Source organism: Salmo salar, chromosome 02 (genome assembly GCF_965601325.2).
Source record: "Salmo salar chromosome 02, fSalSal1, whole genome shotgun sequence".
In the NCBI taxonomy this organism is placed as follows: domain Eukaryota; kingdom Metazoa; phylum Chordata; class Actinopteri; order Salmoniformes; family Salmonidae; genus Salmo; species Salmo salar.
The window spans coordinates 50552410-50574275 of record NC_138292.1 but is presented as its reverse complement, the minus strand read 5'-3'; the positions used below and the strand labels follow the sequence as shown (position 1 = coordinate 50574275).

Here is a 21866-nt window from a genome sequence, read left to right as displayed (position 1 = left end):
GCTTTTCTCAGAGAAAACAACTGATTCAAAGGGGGTGTGGCGGATTTTAAAACACTTTCGCGTTAACTGCCGGGAGGATACATCTGTGCTTAGGCTATGGAGGAGAGGAGGAAACTCCTCCGAATTGATACTTTCCTACATATGGTGAACAATTTTTGGTTTCCGAGTCACAGTGTAGAAGAGGACAGAAGTGGAGGAGAGGATGGACTTTTTCCCATTTGGGAATCCCCTTCCCTATCATTCTTTCTCTCCATCCTTCCCTCCCTCTCCTTCTCTTTCTCCCCCTCTACAGTTCCACCATTCAATAAACGACACTATTACGGGACCATTTCTCACTTCATTCCTGTGTTTTATTGTAGATGGGTATGTAGTGATAAGAAAGGTGGATAAGAGAATAATAGATAAGATATAAGGTGATATGTCATGAGGATGTGATTTCATTCACAGGCAGTGTAACAATGTTCTGGGAATAAAATATGAATATCACAAAGTATAACACATTTATGAAAATGATTTTCTGGCTAAATGAGACAAGAATAACCCAATCTTATCATATTTGAACAAGGTTATGACATTCATGACAGTAACCACATAAGATGCATTGAAAAACGTTAAGCTCCAGTATGACTGCTGTTGAGGCCTATCATTGTAGGGCACTATGTTATACTTATTTGGCTGTGACATTACATAAAACCCTTCTTCTCTGTGTCAAGTGCCCATTCCAAATCGACCCCAACATCTGTGAAGTTGTAGTGCTATGGAGGACTACTTAGTTATAACACACAATGTAATACTGTAGCTCAATGTGTAAGGATGAGATTCTCTCTGTATGGTTGGACAGTATGCAGATTTTCATATCGTCATACCATTCTTCCTTCATACTGGTATATACGGTATTACCGGCTTGTTGCGCCAAAAAAACCACACAAAAAAACGCCATTGGGCGTCTATTACCAGAATGCTAACAACATGTGCAGAAGTAATAGCGAATTTCAATGGAGGCTGCTTGCTAAATATGCTAACAAGCGAAACCAATTCATAGAGTCATAGTGGACAGAACAAGCAAGGTGGGCAGAGCCAAGAACGAGCTAGCCTAACCCAACCATGATGTTGCTGTCACTTTGACCTCTTTCTAGACACATCTACGCCACTCCAGTGGCTTCAATTGACGCCACATGTCCATGACTGTTTCAATATACTGACCGAGAATAATCTACACTGGATTTTAATCTTCAAATCAAGTCCTAGAGCTAGCTAGCTGGATTGAGCCTGTGATTGAATTTGTCCGACGGTCAAATGTGTCGTTGTAAACAGTGATACAATTCCAAAGGATTCCAGCCCGAATAATTAAATACCTAATACTGTACTGTGTGATTCATGGTATGAAATATGAGTGATTTAGCATTTTATTGTATTGCAAGAGTACATTTTGTGAGCGGTCCTGTCTGACCGTCCTCTCAGGAGAATGAGTTTGACACACGCATGCGCAGATTGATTGTAAAGCGGGCCTTGAATCATGTCGAGACACGGTCGAAACGGAGGAGGTAAACTAAATAGCATAACGGATTTTAACATCACAAAATAATGCACAGAAGGCTAACCTAACGCATGTTCAGTAGTAGACAAAATATATATTGACGTCAAACTCCGTATTCGTGAAGATAATCTCATGCTTGGTTAACTAGCTAGCTACATTAGGCGTATTTAGCTTTCCCAGCACACCCGATTCGCTAATCAATTGCTTTATTATGTAGGTATTTTTCGCTCGAAATGTTTTAATGGGGGCAATCTGTAGTTGCTACATCCATTTGAGGACCTATAAATGAATGAAATGTGCCCATTGTTGAATTGATTCTTGAAGAATTTAAAGGTGCAATATGCAGATCGCTGCGCAATTTCCTGTTTGCTAAAATTCTAATAATTTACTTAATTTCAGTTTGTGACAAAACAAGCAGTCATTGTGTAGAGAACCATTGTACCATCTAAACCGCTGTGAAATATATTTTCCATAACAAAAAGTAACATATTGCAGCTTAAATGCCTCATGACCATAGTTCAACTGTTGTACCCCATCAGAACTCAAAATATAAGCATGTTTTACTCCAATGTTTGCCAACAATGTAAATGTTAACAAACACTAGATATAAAGCCTCAAAACATGGTTAAAACTATACATTTGATATCATAGATGGTCATTCCTTATATCCATTGCTCTATGGATTTGAGCTTGGTTACATTTCTCCATCCCCATCCCTCAGCTTTTTAACAAAACAGTGGCGGGGATCACTTTGTTTCAACTGCACTGTGATAGCTCTGGTTCACAGTCTGAGATTAATGCCATACATTTGTTTGGAAAATGTCCTCTCACAAGCCAGAATGTTGAATGACTTACTTAACAGGTTGTCTGTAAGAATATGAGACATATTCACAGGAAAGTATACTTCAATGAACTGGTAGTGTGTTCAGATTTCTATCACCTGAAGCATGCGCAGAGCCATGTAAACGTGCACGAGCAAGCGTCTCTTGTGCACATGCTTCAAGTGATCGAAATCTGAACACGCTACCAGGGCTTTGAAAAGTTTATGTAATTATACTTCCTGTCGATATAATGTTTCACATTCCTACCTGCAAAAGGACCAACCACAATGGACAACCGGTAAAGTGAGTAAAAATATAATTTCATCTGTGTCACAGCCGGCCGTGACCAGGAGACCCATGAGGCAGCGCACAATTATCCCAGCGTCGTCCGGGTTAGGGGAGGGTTTGGCCTGCCGGGATTTCGTTGTCCCATCGTGCTCTAGCAACTCCTTGTGGCGGGCCGGGTGGCTGTAAGCTGACCTCGGTCGCCAGTTGGACGGTGTTTCTTGGATATCACGAAATTGGGGAGAAAAAAGTGATAAAAGTACGTAAAACCAAAAAAATCATTTTATTCAACATTTTGGCTTGTAGAGGTCGTGAGAGGAAACTTTCCTGATCCAAACACATATTTCTGCCTGACGTATAATTCAATGCCGGGTCTTCAGGCTAAACTGCTTAAGGTTGATTTTTTTGCCTAATTTATCACATTTTCAGGCTTCAAATATTTGCTCAAGTGTGATTTAAGTGATACGTAATTGCAGTAAATCACTACATGCAGCTCATTGTTATGTGGAAAAGCACACAATATTATGTTCATATGCCTGACACATAATTTAATTTAGACCATAGCATGAGGAACTGCCTCAGGCCAACTCTATGCTAATCGTTCACTGACCTAAATACATGGGATGCCTTGAGAGGACCGCATTTCAATGCAATTTCTACATTTCTGCAGTTACTTTTGATACTGAGCTTAGGGGAGTGGGAAATCAAAGTCCTCTCAGAACAGAATCAGTGAGTTGCAGCAGTGGTGGCACCTCTTTCTATTTTTCCTTTGCAGACGCTAAGGTTTACGTCGGTAACCTGGGCACTGGTGCAGGGAAAGGAGAGCTAGAGCGGGCGTTTGGGTATTATGGACCCTTGAGAACAGTGTGGATTGCTAGGAACCCACCAGGGTTTGCCTTTGTGGAGTTTGAAGACACCCGGGATGCAGAAGATGCGGTCCGTGGCCTTGACGGCAAGTAAGTGGTACCTCAAGACTCCAGACTTCGCCCCCAAGTTTAGCCTACTCTCCAAGACCTACAAGCTGAAAGGGCTCAGAGGGCACCAGTGTTGTTGACGTTTGCCAGTCAATAATGTAATTTGCTCTTTGCCAATATTGATGCATTTTATTGGTTTAGGGACATCTATCAGTAGACAGTAAGCAGGTAGCTGGTATGCTCTTGTTACTCATTTGCTGATATCCAGATGAATCACTTTAGGCATGTTCCTAAATGCTTGTTAAGCTTTAGATGGGTTTCCTCATGTCCTCTTTTTAAAGTAAACTATGCCATTGTGCAATTTGCTTAATGTTGAACTGACTGTCTTTCAGGTTAATTTCTGGATCTCGAGTTCGAGTTGAATTATCTACAGGGATGCCGCGGCGATCTCGGTACGAGCGTGCGCCCACCAACCGGCCCTTTGACTCCAACGACAAGTGCTATGAGTGTGGTGAGCGGGGGCACTATGCCTACGACTGCCACCGCTACAGTCGACGCAGGAGGAGCAGGTAAGCCTCCATAACCAATGCATCAGATTTAGCTTGTTTGGTCTTTTTTCTTATTTTGGTAGTTGTCGCTTATTTTTCATTGTCTTGATTTTTCAGTGTCTTATGTAGATAAAAAAAAAAAGTAAAGATGATTATTATACAATCTTGACAAACTGCCTGTGTCTAGGCTACCTGTTGTTGTTGCTACTTTTGTCTCCGTCTGTCACTTAATCCCTTTTAAAATATGGAAATACTTCTGAACTGTTATGTGGGATTTTTTTTGTTAACAACTCACCTGGTCAAAACATTTCAGGTTTCGTCGTTTGATTCAGAGTGTCACGATCCTTAACGATTTCATGAGGCATCTAGCAAATTCCACACTTTTGATCCTTCTATGACCATGGGGTTGATCGATCAGCCAGACCTCCCCTTCTCAAGCAACTGCCACATCTAGCTGCACCTTAAAGATTTCATAGAGGGCTGACAATGCACCAGATGATTTGGTTATCAATTTGGGCCTGGGGTTTTGTAAAGAGGACAACCTGGTAGACCATGGTCCCGTCTAGAAAAATCTCCTTGCATCTATCAAGTCTCAATCAAGCGATTTGGCTGTCAATACGACCATCATCGTTAGAAATCGAAGAACACGACTAGATGCAGAGGTCGGCTGATAGATACTTCTAGATCGCCTAGATCTGCTCGAACCTTGGTCCAAAGTGGGTCAACCGGGCAAACTTGCAAGGTTTATTTCAAGTACCAATTAATGTGTTTTTATCTCCAATGTAATGTATGACTTGACAATAACATTCCTCTCTTCCACTCTTTACTAGAGAACTGAAAGGCCTGCTTTAAGCAGGATACGTTAGCTCCATGAACAGCTATGTCTATATAGTGACTCCTACTACCAGTACCATTGCACGTGTAATGTTAAATCTAATGTAATCCCCCCCTTTTTGTGTGTTGATTTGAGCCAGTGTCAGAGCGTCAGTGGACTTAGGGTGATTGTTGTTGTCAGTGGTCAGGTTAGAAATAAAAACAGACTAAGGCAGTCTTATGTGGGGCTTCGCGGGGCCTGCTCTGAACTGTCGTTCTTTCCCTCCCTCCCCCTCGTTTGGATGTGGTTTAGGTCCCGGTCTCACACCAGGTCCGGTGGGAGGAGGTACTCTCGCTCTCGCAGCCGGGATCGTGGCAGGAGGTGAGCGCTCTTATGTAAAGTCCTTTCTTGTTCCAAAGGCGCTGTTGTCCAACTTCCTCAATCATCGATGGAGTTCCTCAGGGGTCTATTCTTGGTCCTCTTTTTTCATAACACTTATGATGAAATAAAAATGATTGTACAGTGCGTTCGGAAAGTATTCAGACCCCTTGACATTTTCGACATTTTGGTACATTACAACCTTACTCGAAAATGAATATTTCAAAATAATAATCTCCCTCATCCATCTACACACAATACCCCATAGAGACAAAGCAAAAACAGGTTTTTAGAAATGTTGCAAATGTAAAAGAAATATATATATAAAATCATATTTACATAAATATTCAGACCCTTTACTCAGTACTTTGTTGAAGCACCTTTGGCAGCGATTACAGCCTCGAGTCTTCTTGGCTATGATGCTACAAGCTTGGCACACCTGTATTTGTGGAGTTTCTCGCATTCTTCTCTGCAGATCCTCTCAAGCTCTGTCAGGTTGGATGGGGAGCGTCACTGCACAGCTATTTTCAGGTCTCCAGAGATGTTTGATCGCGTTCAAGTGGTGCCTCTGGCTGAGCCACTCCTGCGTTGTCTTGGCTGTGTGCTTAGGGTCATTGTCCTATTGGAAGGTGAACCTTCGCCCCAGTCTTAAGGTCTTGAGTGCTCTGGAGCATATTTTCATCAATGATCTCTCTGTACTTTGTTCTGTTCATCTTTCCCTTGATCCTGACTAGTCTCCCAGTCCCGGCCGCTTAAAAACATCCCCAACAGCATGATGTTGCCACCACCTTGCTTCCCCGTAGGGATGAAGGCCTCATTGGTGGAGTGCTGCAGAGATGGTTGTCCTTCTGGAAGGTTTTCCCCATCTCCACAGCGAAACTTTGGAGCTTAGTCAGAGTGACCATTGGGTTCTTGGTCACCTCCCTGACCAAGGCCCTTCTCCCCGATTGCTCAGTGTGGCCGGCGGCCAGCTCTAAGAAGAGTTTGGTGGTTCCAAACTTCTTTCATTTAAGAATGATGGAGGCCACTGTGTTCTTGGGGACCTTCACTGCTGCAGAAGGTTTTTGGTACCCTTCCCCAGATTTGTGCCTTGACACAATCCTGTCTCGGAGCTCTACGGACAATTCCTTCGACCTCATGGCTTGGTTTTGGCTCTAACATGCACTGTCAACTGTGGAACCTTATATAGACAGATGGGTGCCTTTCCAAATCATGTCCAATCCATTGAATTTACCACAGGAGGACTCCAATCAAGTTGTAGGAACATCTCAAGGCTGATCAATGGAAGCAGAATATTTCAACAAAGGAGCTGATCGTGGACTTCAGCAGAGGGAGCACCCCATCCACATCGTCGGGACCGCAGTAGAAGGTGGAAAGCTTCAAGTTCCTCGGTGTACACATCACTGACAAACTGAAATGGTCCACCCACACAGACAGTGTGGTGAACAAGGCGCAGCAGCGCCTCTTCAACCTCAGGAGGCTGAAGAAATGTGGCTTTACACCTAAAACCCTCACAAACTTTTACAGATGCACAATTGAGAGCATCCTGTCGGGCTGGTTCACCGCCTGGTACGGCAACTGCACCACCCGCAACTGCAGGGCTCTCCAGAGGGTGGTACGGTTGCCCAACGCATCACCGGGGGCAAACTACCTGCCCTCCAGGACACCTACAGCACCCGATGTCACAGGAAGGCCAAAAATATCATCAAGGACAACAACCACCAGAGCCACTGCCTGCTCACCCCGCTATCATCCAGGAGGCGAGATCAGTACAGGTGCATCAAAGCTAGACCGAGAGACTGAAAAACAACTTCTATCTCAAGGCCATCAGATTGTTAAATAGCCATCACTAGCACATTAGAGGCTGCTGCCTATATACATAGACTTAAATCATCACTGGCCACTTTAATAATGGAACACTAGTCACTTTAATAATGTCTATATATTTTGTATTACTCATCTCATGTATATACTGTATTATATCCTATTCCACTATATCTTAGACTATACCGCTCTGACATTGCTCGCCCAAATATTTATATATTCTTAATTCCATTCCTTTAATTTAGATTTGTGTGTATTGTTGTGAAATTGTTAGGTCAGGGCTGCCCAACACTCTTCCTGGAGATCTACCATCCTGTGGGTTTTCAGTTCAACCTTAATACCCTGACTACACTGCTCGCGTGCGTGAGCGTTGCAAAATAAATGTAGAAATCTATATTATTCAATTATTGCGGCAACGTGCATCTGCGTTGCTAAGGGCTAAAATAGAAGTCAGTTCTATTTGTGACGCAGATCGCGCTGCAATTCCTGCCTCTCCCATCTTCTCATTGGTTTATAGAAGCAGATACCCACATTTACGTCATTTAGCGGACGCTCTTATCCTGAGCAACTTACAAATTGGTGCATTCACCTTATGATATCCATTGGAACAACCACTTTACAATAGTACATCTATATATTTTTTGGGGGGGAGGGTGGGGGGGGATTAGAAGGATTACTTTATCCTATCCCAGGTATTCCTTAAAGAGGTGGGGTTTCAGGTGTCTCCGGAAGGTGGTGATTGACTCCGCTGTCCTGGCGTCGTGAGGGAGCTTGTTCCACCATTGGGGTGCCAGAGCAGCGAACAGTTTTGACTAGGCTGAGCGGGAACTGTGCTTCCGCAGAGGTATGGAGGCGAGCAGGCCAGAGGTGGATGAACGCAGTGCCCTTCTTTGGGTGTAGGGACTGATCAGAGCCTGAAGGTATGGAGGTGCCGTTCCCCTCACAGCTCCGTAGGCAAGCACCATGGTCTTGTAGCAGATGCAAGCTTCAACTGGAAGCCAGTGGAGTGTGCGGAGGAGCGGGGTGACGTGAGAGAACTTGGGAAGGTTGAACACCAGACGGGCTGTGGGGTTCTGGATGAGTTGTAGGGGTTTAATGGCACAGGCAGGGAGCCCCGCCAACAGCGAGTTGCAGTAATCCAGACGGGAGATGACAAGTGCCTGGATTAGGACCTGCGCCGCTTCCTGTGTAAGGCAGGGTCATACTCTGCGAATGTTGTAGAGCATGAACCTACAGGATCGGGTCACCGCCTTGATGTTAGCGGAGAACGACAGGGTGTTGTCCAGGGTCACGCCAAGGCTCTTAGCACTCTGGGAGGAGGACACAATGGAGTTGTCAACCGTGATGGCGAGATCATGGAACGGGCAGTCCTTCCCCGGGAGGAAGAGCAGCTCCGTCTTGCCGAGGTTCAGCTTGAGGTGGTGATCCGTCATCCACACTGATATGTCTGCCAGACATGCAGAGATGCGATTCGCCACCTGGTTATCAGAAGGGGGGAAAGGAGAAGATTAATTGTGTGTCGTCTGCGTAGCAATGATAGGAGAGACCATGTGAGGGTATGACAGAGCCAAGTGACTTAGTGTATAGCGAGAATAGGAGAGGGCCTAGAACTGAGCCCTGGGGGACACCAGTGGTGAGAGCACGTGGTGCGGAGACGGATTCTCGCCACGCCACCTGGTAGGAGCGACCAATCCAAGAGTGTGCCGCGCCGGAGATGCCCAACTCGGAGAGGGTGGAGAGGATCTGATAGTTCACAGTATCAAAGGCAGCAGATAGGTCTAGAAGAATGAGAGCAGAGGAGAGAGAGTTAGCTTTAGCAGTGCGGAGAGCCTCCGTGACACAGAGAAGAGCAGTCTCAGTTGAATGACCAGTCTTGAAACCTGACTGATTTGGATCAAGAAGGTCATTCTGAGAGAGATAGCAAGAGAGCTGGCCAAGGACGGATGCTCAGAGTTTTTTGGAGAGAAAAGAAAGAAGGTATACTGGTCTGAAGTTGTTGACATCAGAGGGATCGAGTGTAGGTTTTTTGAGAAGGGGTGCAACTCTCGCTCTCTTGAAGACGGAAGGGACGTAGCCAGCGGTCAAGGATGAGTTGATGAGCGAGGTGAGGTAAAGGAGAAGATCTCCGGAAATGGTCTGGAGAAGAGAGGAGGGGATAGGGTCAAGCGGGCAGGTTGTTGGGCGGCCGGCCGTAACAAGTCGCAAGATTTCATCTGGAGAGAGAGGGGAGAAAGAGGTCAAAGCATAGGGTAGGGCAATATGAGCAGGACCAGCGGTGTCGTTTGACTTAACAAACGAGGATTGAATGTCGTCAACCTTCTTTTCAAAATGGTTGACGAAGTCATCCGCAGAGAGGGAGGAGGGGGGAGGGGGAAGAGGATTCAGGAGGGAGGAGAAGGTGGCAAAGAGCTTCCTAGGGTTAGAGGCAGATGCTTGGAATTTAGAGTGGTAGAAAATGGCTTTAGCAGCAGAAACAGAGGAAGAAAATGTGGAGAGAAGGGAGTGAAAAGATGCCAGGTCCGCAGGGAGGCTAGTTTTCCTCCATTTCCGCTCAGCTGCCCGGAGCCCTGTTCTGTGAGCTCGCAATGAGTCGTCAAGCCACGGAGCAGGAGGGGAGGACCGAGCCGGCCGGGAGGATAGGGGACATAGAGAGTCAAAGGATGCAGAAAGGGAGGAGAGGAGGGTTGAGGAGGCTGAATCAGGAGATTGGTTGGAGAAGGATTGAGCAGAGGGAAGAGATGATAGGATGGAAGAAGAGAGAGTAGCAGGAGAGAGAGAGAGCGAAGGTTGCGACGGCGCAATACCATCTGAGGAGGGGCAGAGTGAGTAGTGTTGGAGGAGAGCGAGAGGGAAAAGGATACAAGGTCGTGGTCGGAGACTTGGAGGGGAGTTGCAGTGAGATTAGTAGAAGAACAGCATCTAGTAAAGATGAGGTCAAGCGTATTGCCTGCCTTGTGAGTAGGGGGGGACGGTGAGAGGGTGAGGTCAAAAGAGGAGAGGAGTGGAAAGAAGGAGGCAGAGAGGAATGAGTCAAAGGTAGACGTGGGGAGGTTAAAGTCACCCAGAACTGTGAGAGGTGAGCCATCTTCAGGAAAGGAACTTATCAAGGCGTCAAGCTCATTGATGAACTGTCCAAGGGAACCTGGAGGGCGATAAATGATAAGGATGTTAAGCTTGAAAGGGCTGGTAACTGTGACAGCATGGAATTCAAATGAGGAGATAGACAGATGGGTCAGGGGAGAAAGAGAGAATGTCCACTTGGGAGAGATGAGGATTCCAGTGCCACCACCCCGCTGACCAGATGCTCTCGGGGTATACGAGAACACGTGGTCAGACGAGGAGAGAGCAGTAGGAGTAGCAGTGTTTTCTGTGGTAATCCATGTTTCCGTCAGCGCCAAGAAGTCGAGGGACTGGAAGGTAGCATAGGCTGAGATGAACTCTGCCTTGTTGGCCGCAGACCGGCAGTTCCAGAGGCTGCCGGAGACCTGGAACTCCACGTGGGTCGTGCGCGCTGGGACCACCAGGTTAGAGTGGCAGCGGCCATGCGGTGTGAAGCGTTTGTGTAGCCTGTGCAGAGAGGAGAGAACAGGGATAGACAGACACATAGTTGACAGGCTACAGGAGAGGCTACGCTAATGCAAAGGAGATTGGAATGAAAATTAACTGAACAACTGGGGAAGCGAGAGAGCCGGGCCTCCCTCACTAACCATTCACTGAAACACTCAAATATAACTTTTACAACTTCCACTTTAGAAATTATAATTGATGTAAACTACAGTGGTTCAATGTTTCCAGGAATAGGCTCAAACTTAGTTAACCTGTTAGGGCTAGGGGGCAGTTTTGGCACGGCTGGATAAAAAACGTACCCGATTTAATCTGGTTACCACTCCTACCCAGTAACTAGAATATGCATATACGTATTACATATGGATAGAAAACACCCTAAAGTTTCTAAAACTGTTTGAATGGTGTCTGTGAGTATAACAGAACTCATTTGGCAGGCAAAAACCTGACAAGGTTTCAGGCAGGAAGTGGCCTGTCTGACAAGGTGTCGTTCTTCTTGTCTCTGTTTATTGAAGAGTGAGGATCTTAGCTGTCCCGTGACACTTCCTACGGCTGCCATAGGGTCTCAGAAGGCGGCAAAAAGCGGAATCGTGGCTTTGCAGGCTCTGGCTGAAAAAAAGTAGCGCGTTTGGGTAGTGGCTGGTTACAGTACTGTGAGACTCAGGCTCGTGCCCGCGTCGACCGAAAGCTTTGTTTACTTTCCTCAGTTTAGCTAAATGGACATTCCCGGTCGGAATATTATCGTTTTTTTACGAGAAAAATGGCATAAAAATGGATTTTAAACAGCGGTTGACATGCTTCGAAGTACGGTAATGGAATATTTAGATTTTTTTTGTCACGAATTGCGCCATGCGCGCGACCCTGATTTACCATTTCAGATAGTGTCTGGGACGCACGAACAAAACGCCGCTATTCGGATATAACGATGGATTATTTTGGACCAAACCAACATTTGTTATTGAAGTAGCAGTCCTGGGAGTGCATTCTGACAAAGACAACAAAAGGTAATCAAACTTTTATAATAGTAAATATGATTATGGTGAGTGCTAAACTTGCCGGGTGTCTAAATAGCTAGCCCGTGATGCCTGGGCTATGTACTTAGAATATTGCAAAATGTGCTTTCACCAAAAAGCTATTTTAAAATCGGACATATCGAGTGCATAGAGGAGGTCTGTATCTATAATTCTTAAAATAATTGTTATGCTTTTTGTGAACGTTTATCGTGAGTAATTTAGTAAAATGTTAGTGAATTCCTCCGGAAGTTTGCGGGGGGTATGCTAGTTCTGAACGTCACATGCTAATGTAAAAAGCTGGTTTTTGATATAAATATGAACTTGATTGAACAAAACATGCATGTATTGTATAACATAATGTCCTAGGGTTGTCATCTGATGAAGATCATCAAAGGTTAGTACTGCATTTAGCTGTCTTCTGGGTTTTTGTGACATTATATGCTAGCTTGAAAAATGGGTGTCTGATTATTTCTGGCTTGGTACTCTGCTGACATAATCTAATGTTTTGCTTTCGTTGTAAAGCCTTTTTGAAATCGGACAGTGTGGTTAGATTAACGAGAGTCTTGTCTTTAAATAGCTGTAAAATAGTCATATGTTTGAGAAATTGAAGTAATAGGATTTTTAAGGTTTTGAAAATCGCGCCACAGGCTTCAAGTGGCTGTTACGTAGGTGGGACGAATTCGTCCCGCCTAGCCCATAGAGGCTAATTCAGCTAGATAACTTGGTACAGTATTCTTCCGTGAAGCCCACCCAGTGCACCGTATCCTATGACGCCGTAGCTAACTAGCATGCTAGCATCCATTAACACACGGTTAGCACCAATACTTGGTTACAACAAACTACCAATGGATCATTCGTGTCCGTGTCTAGTTCCTTTCATAACTCAGAAGTAATTAAACGTTGGCTAGCAAGTGCAAGCTAGCTAGCTAAATTGCCATAATTGTTTAATGCTTTTTGACCTGTCCCCAAATTAATGTCATTGGTTGAGTTTGTTTTGATATTTTAACCTGCGTGTCGTGATCACGTTTGCACGAAATAAATGTATGCACGATGGCGCACACGCGCAGCCGGTTTGGGTTCCGTGTAATTTAACACACCTGGTTCTACTTATTAGCTGCTCAAGAAGACCTTAACTAGCTGAATCAGATAAGCTAAATTAGTTTTGGACTGAAAACCTACAGGACAGTAGATCACCAGGAAGAGGGTTGGGCAGCCCTGTGTTAGATATTACTTGTTAGATATTACCGCACTGTTGGAGCTAGAAACACAAGCATTTCGCTACACCTGCAATAACATCTGTTAAACACGTGTATGTGACAAATACAATTGGATTTTATTTATTTACCTGAGTTCAATTTCGAGTCTCATAGCAAAGGGTCTGAATACTTATGTAAATATGTTTTTATATATAATTTTGGCAATTTCTAAAAACCTGTTTTCGCTTTGTCATTATGGGGTATTGTGTTGATGAGGAAAATGTTTTATTTCATTTTTTTTTTTTAAATAAGGCTGTAACGAAACAATGTGGGAAATTGGAAGGGGTCTGAATACTTTCCAAATGCACTGTATATACACTGAGTGTACAAAACATTAGGGACATTTTCCTAATATTCTGTTGCACCCCCTTTTGCCCTTAGAACAGCCTCAATTCGTCAGGGCATGGCGTCTACAAGGTGTCAAGTGTTCCACAGGGATGCTGGGCCATGTTGATTCCAGTGTTTCCCATGGTTGTGTCAAGTTCTCTGGATGTCCTTTGGGTGGTGGATCCCCCCTTCATCTCTACACTGATTTGAAGTGGATTTAACAAGTGACATCAATAAGGGATCATAGCTTTCACCTGGTCAGCCTGTCACGGTTCTCCAACCCTGTTCCTGGAGAGCTACCTTCCTGTAGGTTTTTGCTCCAACCCCAGTTGTAACTAACCTGATTCAGCTGCTCAACCAGCTAATTATTAGAATCAGGTGTGCTAGATTAGGGTTGGAGTGAAAACCTACAGGACGGTAGCTCTCCAGGAACAGGGGTTGAAGAGCCCTGTGTTGTCATGGAAAGAGCAGGTGTTCCTAATGTTTTGTACACTCAGTGTAGAGTAAATTGTCATTACACTGTTATGCTTTACACAACTCCATATACATACATACATTCACCACATAAACATGTACAGATTTCTATGTGTTACGGTAGTACGATCGAGTAGTTGATCAGGAATGGAAATGCAGAGTTTACCAGGTCTGAATGTATGTTAGCTAACAGCTTTGATATCTGTGTTCTAGATCAAGATCCTTCTCTCCACGCCGCTCTCGTTCTCCTAGAAGATCTAGAGCCCTTACCCCCAAGAGATCAAGGTAAATTGTAGAAAAATTGACTTGCTTGCATTATTTAAAGATCCCACATTGTGTATAAATAAATTAAGGTTAAATAAATATAAAAATAACATTTGTTCTCTTATTTATTAAATGATGGGTGTTGATACTTTTCCCCCCTCATTTCTTTTTAGATCTCGATCAAAGTACAGATCAAGGTCTAGGTCACTTTCTCGTGCAAAGACCAGGTGAGAAATAACTATTATAGCTCTGATCAGCGTTTCGTTGCTGTTGTCAACAATGCAGCTACATAAATTGAGTAATTAACACTTAATGCAGCAGTTTGTGTCAATCCCCAAAGATTACCGCAACAAAATGCAATTTTGTGTTGGTGTTGACCGTTTCGGGCATTACAATTTAGACATTTGTCCCCTTGATATATTACGTGACTGACTTAAGAGACTAAAGCAGGTGTCAAACTCATTCTATGGAGGGCATGGTGTCTGTGGGTTTTCCCTTTTTAAATGAAGAGAGAGACAAACCAGGTGAGGAGAGTTCCTTACTACATTGAACAAAAATGTGAACATAAGTGTTTGTCCCATGTTTCATGAGCTGAAATAAAAGATCCCAGAAATGTTACACAAAAAGCTTATTTCTCTCAAATTTAGTGCACAAATTTGTTTACATTCCTGTTAGTGAGCATTAATAGTTTGCCAAGATAATCCATCCACCTGACAGATGTGGCATATCAAGAACCGGATTAAACGGAAAGGGAGACAAATATATCTTTGCTTTCCATTTATTACTTAAAGAACACTTAAAGCAAGGAACTTTTCAATGTTTAAATAAAATATTAAAATAAAATATTCAATACTTAATTGTTAAATTAAAATGCAATATCAGGCATGATACCTTCTTCCTTTTGTTAGGTTCATATTTTTGATAGTAAATGACTCACGGACACTAGAGAATCTTAACCAAGTTTAATTCTTCCCAAAGGTTCTGTATAGCTGTATTCAGACAGCAAGACATTTCTCACCATCACAGTTATATACATCCCACTTAAGACACTCCTCCTTCTCTCCAATCCTCTCCAAAAAGGTAACAGGATACCAAACCCTTATTAATCCCTTAAGGGGATCTGACCTCACCTTCTGACCTTACATAATCCACAGATGTCCATCTGTCTTTCCTGTATCAACACGGTGCTCTCCTCCCGTCCCCAACACATTCCAAAGCCACTTTGTCTTTCTACAGATCTCACTCCTTAATATACTATGCGTCTAATCTATCATGTCTTTAACATCTCAATGTTCAAAATGTCGAATCCAACGCTTTGAACAATAGTGAATGAAAAAATTGCCTGTCCACATCATCAAAAGAAAGTTAAGAAAGAAAGCAAAGCAGACCTGAGCTTATAACTTAAAATTATTTTTCAAAAAGATGAGGATGTCTACATTGTCTACATTTGCAGTCACTATTACCCTTGCTGTGGAGAACACCCTCTCGCTAGGAACTAAAGTGCCAGGCACAGCCAGGTAGTGTCTTGCCATCATGGCAATGTGAGGGTATTTACACTCATTGCTTTTCCACCATGTCAGTGGATCACCATCCACTGGAATGCCACTTGTTGCTTGTAGGATGCCTCCTCCTCTTTGATGGTGTTGGCAAACGTCTTGCCTGTGTCCTTGCTCGCAAAGGTCTCCCCGAAAAGCTCCTTCATGGCCAAATGATTTTGTGGAGGAGATGCCTCTGAGTCTGCTCCTGTCAGCTCTGTGGCTTGACCCTGCAGAAAAAATGACTTGATCTATTAAACAAATTATTTATTTTCGTATTTCATAGAACTGTAATTGTCAATAACATTTAATAAAAGCCATTATTATACCAAATCAAAAATGGATGATTCTAATAGCATAGACTAAGATTAGACTGCAGTATATTTATTATTTAAGTAATTCACCCTTATTTTTACTTTTACCTCTTCAGTGGCCACAATCTCAGTGGTGAGATCACTGTATGTCCTCCGGGGTAGGGCAGGGTCTAGGTGAGACAGGGACTTGAACCTTGCATCCAGTGCAGTAGATCTATGAAGGTAGTCCTATACATTAGGGGGGTATCTGGGGTTCAGGTCCTCTCTAAAGGCAGCCTTGACATCTCTTGTGATGGTGCTCTTTTCCTCACTTGGGGCCATGGATTGTAGAATCCTTGTTTTTTCAGAGGTAGGATCATGGACACAAACAGTGCCGTTTCAGTGCTCAATTTTGATATTTTCCTGTTCATAAAGATCTGGTACGATCTTCATACTGAAGTGGTTGTGCGAGTGGATTTCGTAGCATGGCTCAAGCACTTTCACCATATTTTTAAACCCTTTGTTTTCCACAACAGAGTATGGCCTCATGTCTGCAGCGATACGCATCCCAATAGATTTGGTGATGGCTTTAGCCCGGTCTGATTCTGCAGAAAAGGGCTGCTTAAATGCCGCGGTGAGAAGTTGTTGTCTCTTGACTGAGTTGGCTCCCGTCACTGACACACCAGGGTGATGACGCTTTAAATGTGTGGCCATGCTCGATGTATTTCCATGATCATACGGCTTTCTTGTGGCACAATGCCTACACAACGTAATGGTGTTGTCCACCACCCTTCTTCCGTCATCATATTTGACAGGGAAGCCAAAATGCTCCCATACATGAGACTTAAATGAAGCGGAAGGCATTTCCAGTTCTTCAGTTCCTCCGCTAGACATGGCTGTCACTGCTCTTTTTTCTTTGCTTTTTGCAACGCGAGCATCCAGGCTTGATTCGTTGGGATTCAACATGCCCCATTCACATGAACAGTACACACAACTGCTTTAAAAAAAAAAAATCAAATCAACCTTCAGAGTAAAACAGCACGCATTTCTCTTTATCTTTTCACTGCATCTCTGCATCGAGATTTAGGGAATTATTACTTTAAAAAATAACAGCGGCAGTTAAACTGTATTTCACACTATAATGGTTAAACTTTGCAATTGATCCGCGGTTCACATGCATGCCGAACTGTGGGGGGTGATCCGTATGGATCACGGATCAACTATGGTCCATTACACCACTAATCATTACACAGGTGCACCTTGTGCTGTGGACAATAAAAGGCCACTCTAAAATGTGCAGTTTTGTCACACAACACAATGCCACAGATATCTCAAATTTTGAGGGAGCGTGCAATTGGCATGCTGACTTCAGGAATGTTCACCAGAGCTGTTCCCAGAGAATTGAATGTTCATTTTTCTACCATAAGCCGTCTCCAACGTTGTTTAAGAGAATTTGGCAGTAGGTCCAACCGGCCTCACAGCCGCAGACCACGTGTAACCAGGCCAGCCCAGAAAGTCCACATCTGGCTTCTTCACTTGCGGGATCATCTGAGACCAGCCACCCAGACAGCTGATTAAACTGTGGGTTTGCACAACCAAAGAATTTCTGCACAAACTGTCACAAACTGTCTTAGAGAAGCTCATCTGCATGCAATTTGGTGTCGTAAACCAACTTCAGTGGGCAAATGCTCACCTTCAAAGGTTATGGTATGGGCAGGCATAAGCTATGGACAAGGGACACAATTGCATTTTATTGATGGCAATTTGAATACACAGAGATACCGTGATGAGATCCTGAGGCCCATTGTCGTGCCATTCATCCACCACCATTACCTCATATTTCAGTATGATAATGCACGGCCCCATGTTTGGGATGCTCTGGATCGACGTGTACAACAGCGTGTTCCAGTTCCCGCCAATATCCAGCAACTTTGCACAGCCATTGAGGTGTGTGACAATATTCCACAGGCCACCTTTTTATTTTTTTTAAGATATCTGTGACCAAGTGATGCATATCTGTATTCCCATATGAAATCCATAGATTAGATTAGGAAATCCATAGATGAGTTTATTTCAATTTACTGATTTTCTTATATGAACTGTAACTCAGTAAAATCTTTGAAATTGTTTCATATTGATTTATATTTTTGTTCAGTGTAATTAGTGACTTATTTCATCAATCATATACAAGGGAAGAGCGAAACCCCGCAGATACTCGGCTCTCCGTGGATTGAGTTGAAGTGAGGGCTAAAGCCTTGTTCACACTGCAGGCCTTAATGCTCAAATCAGTTTTGTTTTTCAAATGCGTTTTGTAATAGTGACTGTCGTACTTGTGACCACATCGTACTTGCCCTTTGTGCTGTTGTCTGTGCCCAATAATGTTTGTACTATGTTTTGTGCTGCTACCATGTTGCTGCTTCCTCATGTTGTGTTACTACCATGCTGTGTTTTCATGTGTTGCTGCCATGCTGTTGTTGTCATCTTAGGTCTCTCTTTTTATGTAGTGTTGTGGTGTCTCTCTTGTCGTGATGTGTGTTTTGTCCAATATTTTATTTTTTAATCCCAGCCCCCGTCCCCACAGGAGACCTTTTGCCTTTTGGTAGGCCGTCATTGTGTATAAGAATTTGTTCTTAACTGACTTGCCTGGTTAAATAAAAATAAATGTGTGTGTTCCGACAGCAGTCATTTGCTGTCATGGCAACACTGGTTGTCATAGTAACAACAGGTGTGTGCACGGTGGTGTAGGCTGATTGGTGGTGGTGCTCGTGCTTCCCATCACTCAGAAGTTTTGTAGAAAGCTAATGTCACAACAATGCCTGCCATGGACGTTTCCCAGTTGCTTTGAATGTTCAAAATCATAGTGTAAGAACACTTTTTTAAAGCCTCAAATGATAAGATGATCCAACTTTCAAAGCTAGTCCTTTTTGGCTAGCCACTGCAGTCAACTAGCTAGCTAGGTAGCTGTTTAGCTTTCTAGCACATTCACTAATTTGTTTCTAAACAATTAACAAGCTAGTAAGCTACAATGTCATGTTCTTCTCAAACTGTCAACAGAGGAGCTTGAGGGCAAATAGACAAGTCACATGGCCAGCAATCAGATTGAAGGTGGTTTGAAATATGCCTTGAAATATCCGATTTCATGTAGCTTTTGAATGTTCATACTGCAGGAAAAGTAACAGAAGTGATCTTAAGGTGGAGATAAAAATTTAAAAAAATGACATACATGAAAAAGGGACACTTTAAATCTAAAGAATCTGAATGCCTTGTATGTTTACTTCTTCAGGTCTGGTTCCCCCACGAGGAGGTATGCAGAAGTATTGAGTCTGACCCCAATTTTCTTCCCACCATTCTCCTCTCTAAACGAGCTGTGGAACAGTTTGACAATGCATGATAAGCAGCAAAATGAGACAATGAAAATGTTGTCCATCCATACAGTTTAAACGGTGTAGGTGCATGATGGTTCATTAAGTCAGGCTACTTAAGCATTACAAATGAAAGGTAGACTCAGCAATAAATCAACAACAATTACATTCACATCTTTCAGTTCAATATGTGAAATATGTATTAAAAGGTTATTTGAATTGTATTCTTTAAATTCACCCAAATAATACATTTGCATGACAAACTTATATTAAATGCATGGTCCTTAAATACTTTGTTTGCTACCAGTTTCCATTGTCGAAGTCTTATAAGAATGAGCTCTAAAATTAAAATTATATTTGAAATCCCAGCTGTTCAAAATCTAAAGCTTCACCTCAAAAACTAAGGTGCATTTTTCCTCCCAGCTGAGGTAATGACTTTAACTTGGGTTTAATGCACAGCAAATAAATGAAGAGGGAAAACTCATTTCTCTTTTTCTCTCTTTCAGCCACTCTACCTCGAGGAGTCCTCGTCGAGGTGACAGCTCGGAGAGAGAGGACTGAACTTTGAAGTTTTTTTTCTTTATGTAAGCATCGCTTGTGACTAAGTTCTTTGTTAACCCATTGTATTATTTGAAAATATGTAGCTTGTTAATTTCCTCTTGAGGCATATTACTGACATTTCAAAAAGAAGCAATGGGGACCCAGTTTGGAATGCTTTTGTGTTTGTGTTTTAGAAATAGTTGTTGGTTAATAAAGTATATTTGATTTAAAACTGTTTGGTGGTGTGTTGTCCATCTGGGCACAGTTGGTCTGTATATAGCACAACTCAATGAAATGGTTGATAAATAAAAGGTTTTTGATTGAGTGATTGTGTTAACTCCACCTATAGAGGGCAATGTTGCACTTGCGAAATGTGCTCTTCGAATTTTGAACTCAGGATCATAGCACACTGTTCTTGTCTTATCCTTGATACCAAACGGCTACTAAACTCAGCAAGAAAAGAAACATCCCTTTTTCAGGACCCTGTCTTTCAAAGATAATTCGTAAAAATCCAAATAACTTCACAGATCTTCATTGTAAAGGGTTTAAACACTGTTTGCCATGCTTGTTCAATGAACCATAAACAATTAATGAACATGCACCTGTGGAACGGTCATTAAGACACTAACAGCTTACAGATGGTAGGCAATTAAGGTCACAGTTATGAAAACTTAGGACACTAAAGAGGCCTTTTTACTGACTCTGAAAAACACCAAAAGAAAGATGCCCAGGGTCCCTGCTCATCTGCGTGAACGTGCCTTAGGCATGCATGCAAGGCATGCTGCAAGGAGGCATGAGGACTGCAGATGTGGCCAGGGCAATAAATTGCAATGTCCGTACTGTGAGATGCCTAAGACTGCGCTACAGGGAGACAGGACGGACAGCTGATCGTCCTCGCAGTAGCAGACCACGTGTAACAACACCTGCACAGGATCGGTACATCCGAACATCACACCTGAGGGACAGGTACAGGATGCCAACAACAACTGCCTGAGTTACACCAGGAATGCACAATCCCTCCATCAGTGCTCAGACTGTCCGCAATAGGCTGGAGGCTGGACTGAGGACTTGTAGGCCTGTTGTAAGGCAGGTCCTCACCAGACATCACCGGCAACAACGTTGCCTATGGGCACAAACCCACCGTCGCTGGACCAGACAGGACTGGCAAAAAGTGCTCTTCACTGACGAGTCGCGGTTATGTCTCACCAGGGGTGATGGTCGGATTCGCGTTTATCGTCGAAGGAATGAGCGTTACACCGAGGCCTGTACTCTGGAGCGGGATCGATTTGGAGGTGGAGGGTCCGTCATGGTCTGGGGCGGTGTGTCACAGCATCATCGGACTGAGCTTGTTGTCATTGCAGGCAATCTCAACACTGTGCGTTACAGGGAAGACATCCTCCTCCCTCATGTGGTACCCTTCCTGCAGGCTCATCCTGACATGACCCTCCAGCATGACAATGCCACCAGCCATACTGCTCGATCTGTGCGTGATTTCCTGCAAGACAGGAATGTCAGTGTTCTGCCATGGCCAGCGAAGAGCCCGGAACTCAATCCCATTGAGCACGTCTGGGACCTGTTGGATCGGAGGGTGAGAGCTAGGGCCATTTCCCCCAGAAATGTCCGGGAACTTGCAGGTGCCTTGGTGGCAACTGGCAAATCTGGTGCAGTCCACGAGGAGGAGATGCACTGCTGTACTTAGTATCTGGTGTGGCAACCAGCTGCATTGACTTTTACTTTTGATTTTGACCCTCCCTTTGTTCAGGGACACATTATTCCAATTCAGTTAGTCACATGTCTGTGGAACTTGTTCAGTTTATGTCTCAGTTGTTGAATCTTGATGTTCATACAAATATTTACACAAGTTAAGTTTGCTGAAAATAAACGCAGTTAACAGTGAGAGGACGTTTCTTTTTTTGCTGAGTTTATTACTACTACTTCTAATTTAAGCTCTTGCCTCTACAAATGTGTAGGTTGATATTTTACTTCAGACGTGACCTACTTGTGTGTATGGACTGACATGTATGTGTATCTGATATTTGCACACCAGTGACGGTCAGTGCTGTTTAAGATGAGGGAGGACACTTTTTTTTTCAGGAGCATGGCCTTATTTCTATTAC

At 43.5% G+C, this 21866-nt stretch overlaps 1 protein-coding gene across 4 annotated transcripts; it reads left to right on the top strand.

Annotated features, from left to right (window-relative positions):
• Positions 1-1441: 1441 nt before the first annotated feature.
• On the top strand, positions 1442-20074 carry LOC106584788 (serine/arginine-rich splicing factor 7). Of its 4 annotated transcripts, none has more exons than XM_014170384.3 (8): positions 1446-1544; positions 3419-3599; positions 3950-4126; positions 5232-5300; positions 13969-14040; positions 14193-14246; positions 19131-19151; positions 19716-20074. In XM_014170384.3, exons 1-8 carry the CDS (start codon positions 1517-1519, stop codon positions 19768-19770), a joined length of 657 nt encoding a protein of 218 aa, XP_014025859.2. In that variant the 5' UTR covers positions 1446-1516; the 3' UTR covers positions 19771-20074. The 4 variants fall into 4 exon arrangements, with proteins under 4 accessions (XP_014025874.1, XP_014025859.2, XP_045561293.1 ...); XM_045705337.2 differs by having other exon boundaries at positions 19131-19292; XM_014170391.3 differs by lacking the exon at positions 19131-19151.
• The last annotated feature ends 1792 nt before the right edge of the window (positions 20075-21866 follow it).

Excerpts from the sequence above, each read along its gene's own strand:
- LOC106584788 (XM_045705337.2), top strand. The coding sequence starts at position 1,517 with ATGTCGAGACACGGTCGAAACGGAGGAG. Across the intron at positions 3,600-3,949 it reads GTCCGTGGCCTTGACGGCAA|GTTAATTTCTGGATCTCGAG; the intron begins GTAAGTGGTACC and ends ACTGTCTTTCAG. Across the intron at positions 14,041-14,192 it reads CTTACCCCCAAGAGATCAAG|ATCTCGATCAAAGTACAGAT; the intron begins GTAAATTGTAGA and ends ATTTCTTTTTAG.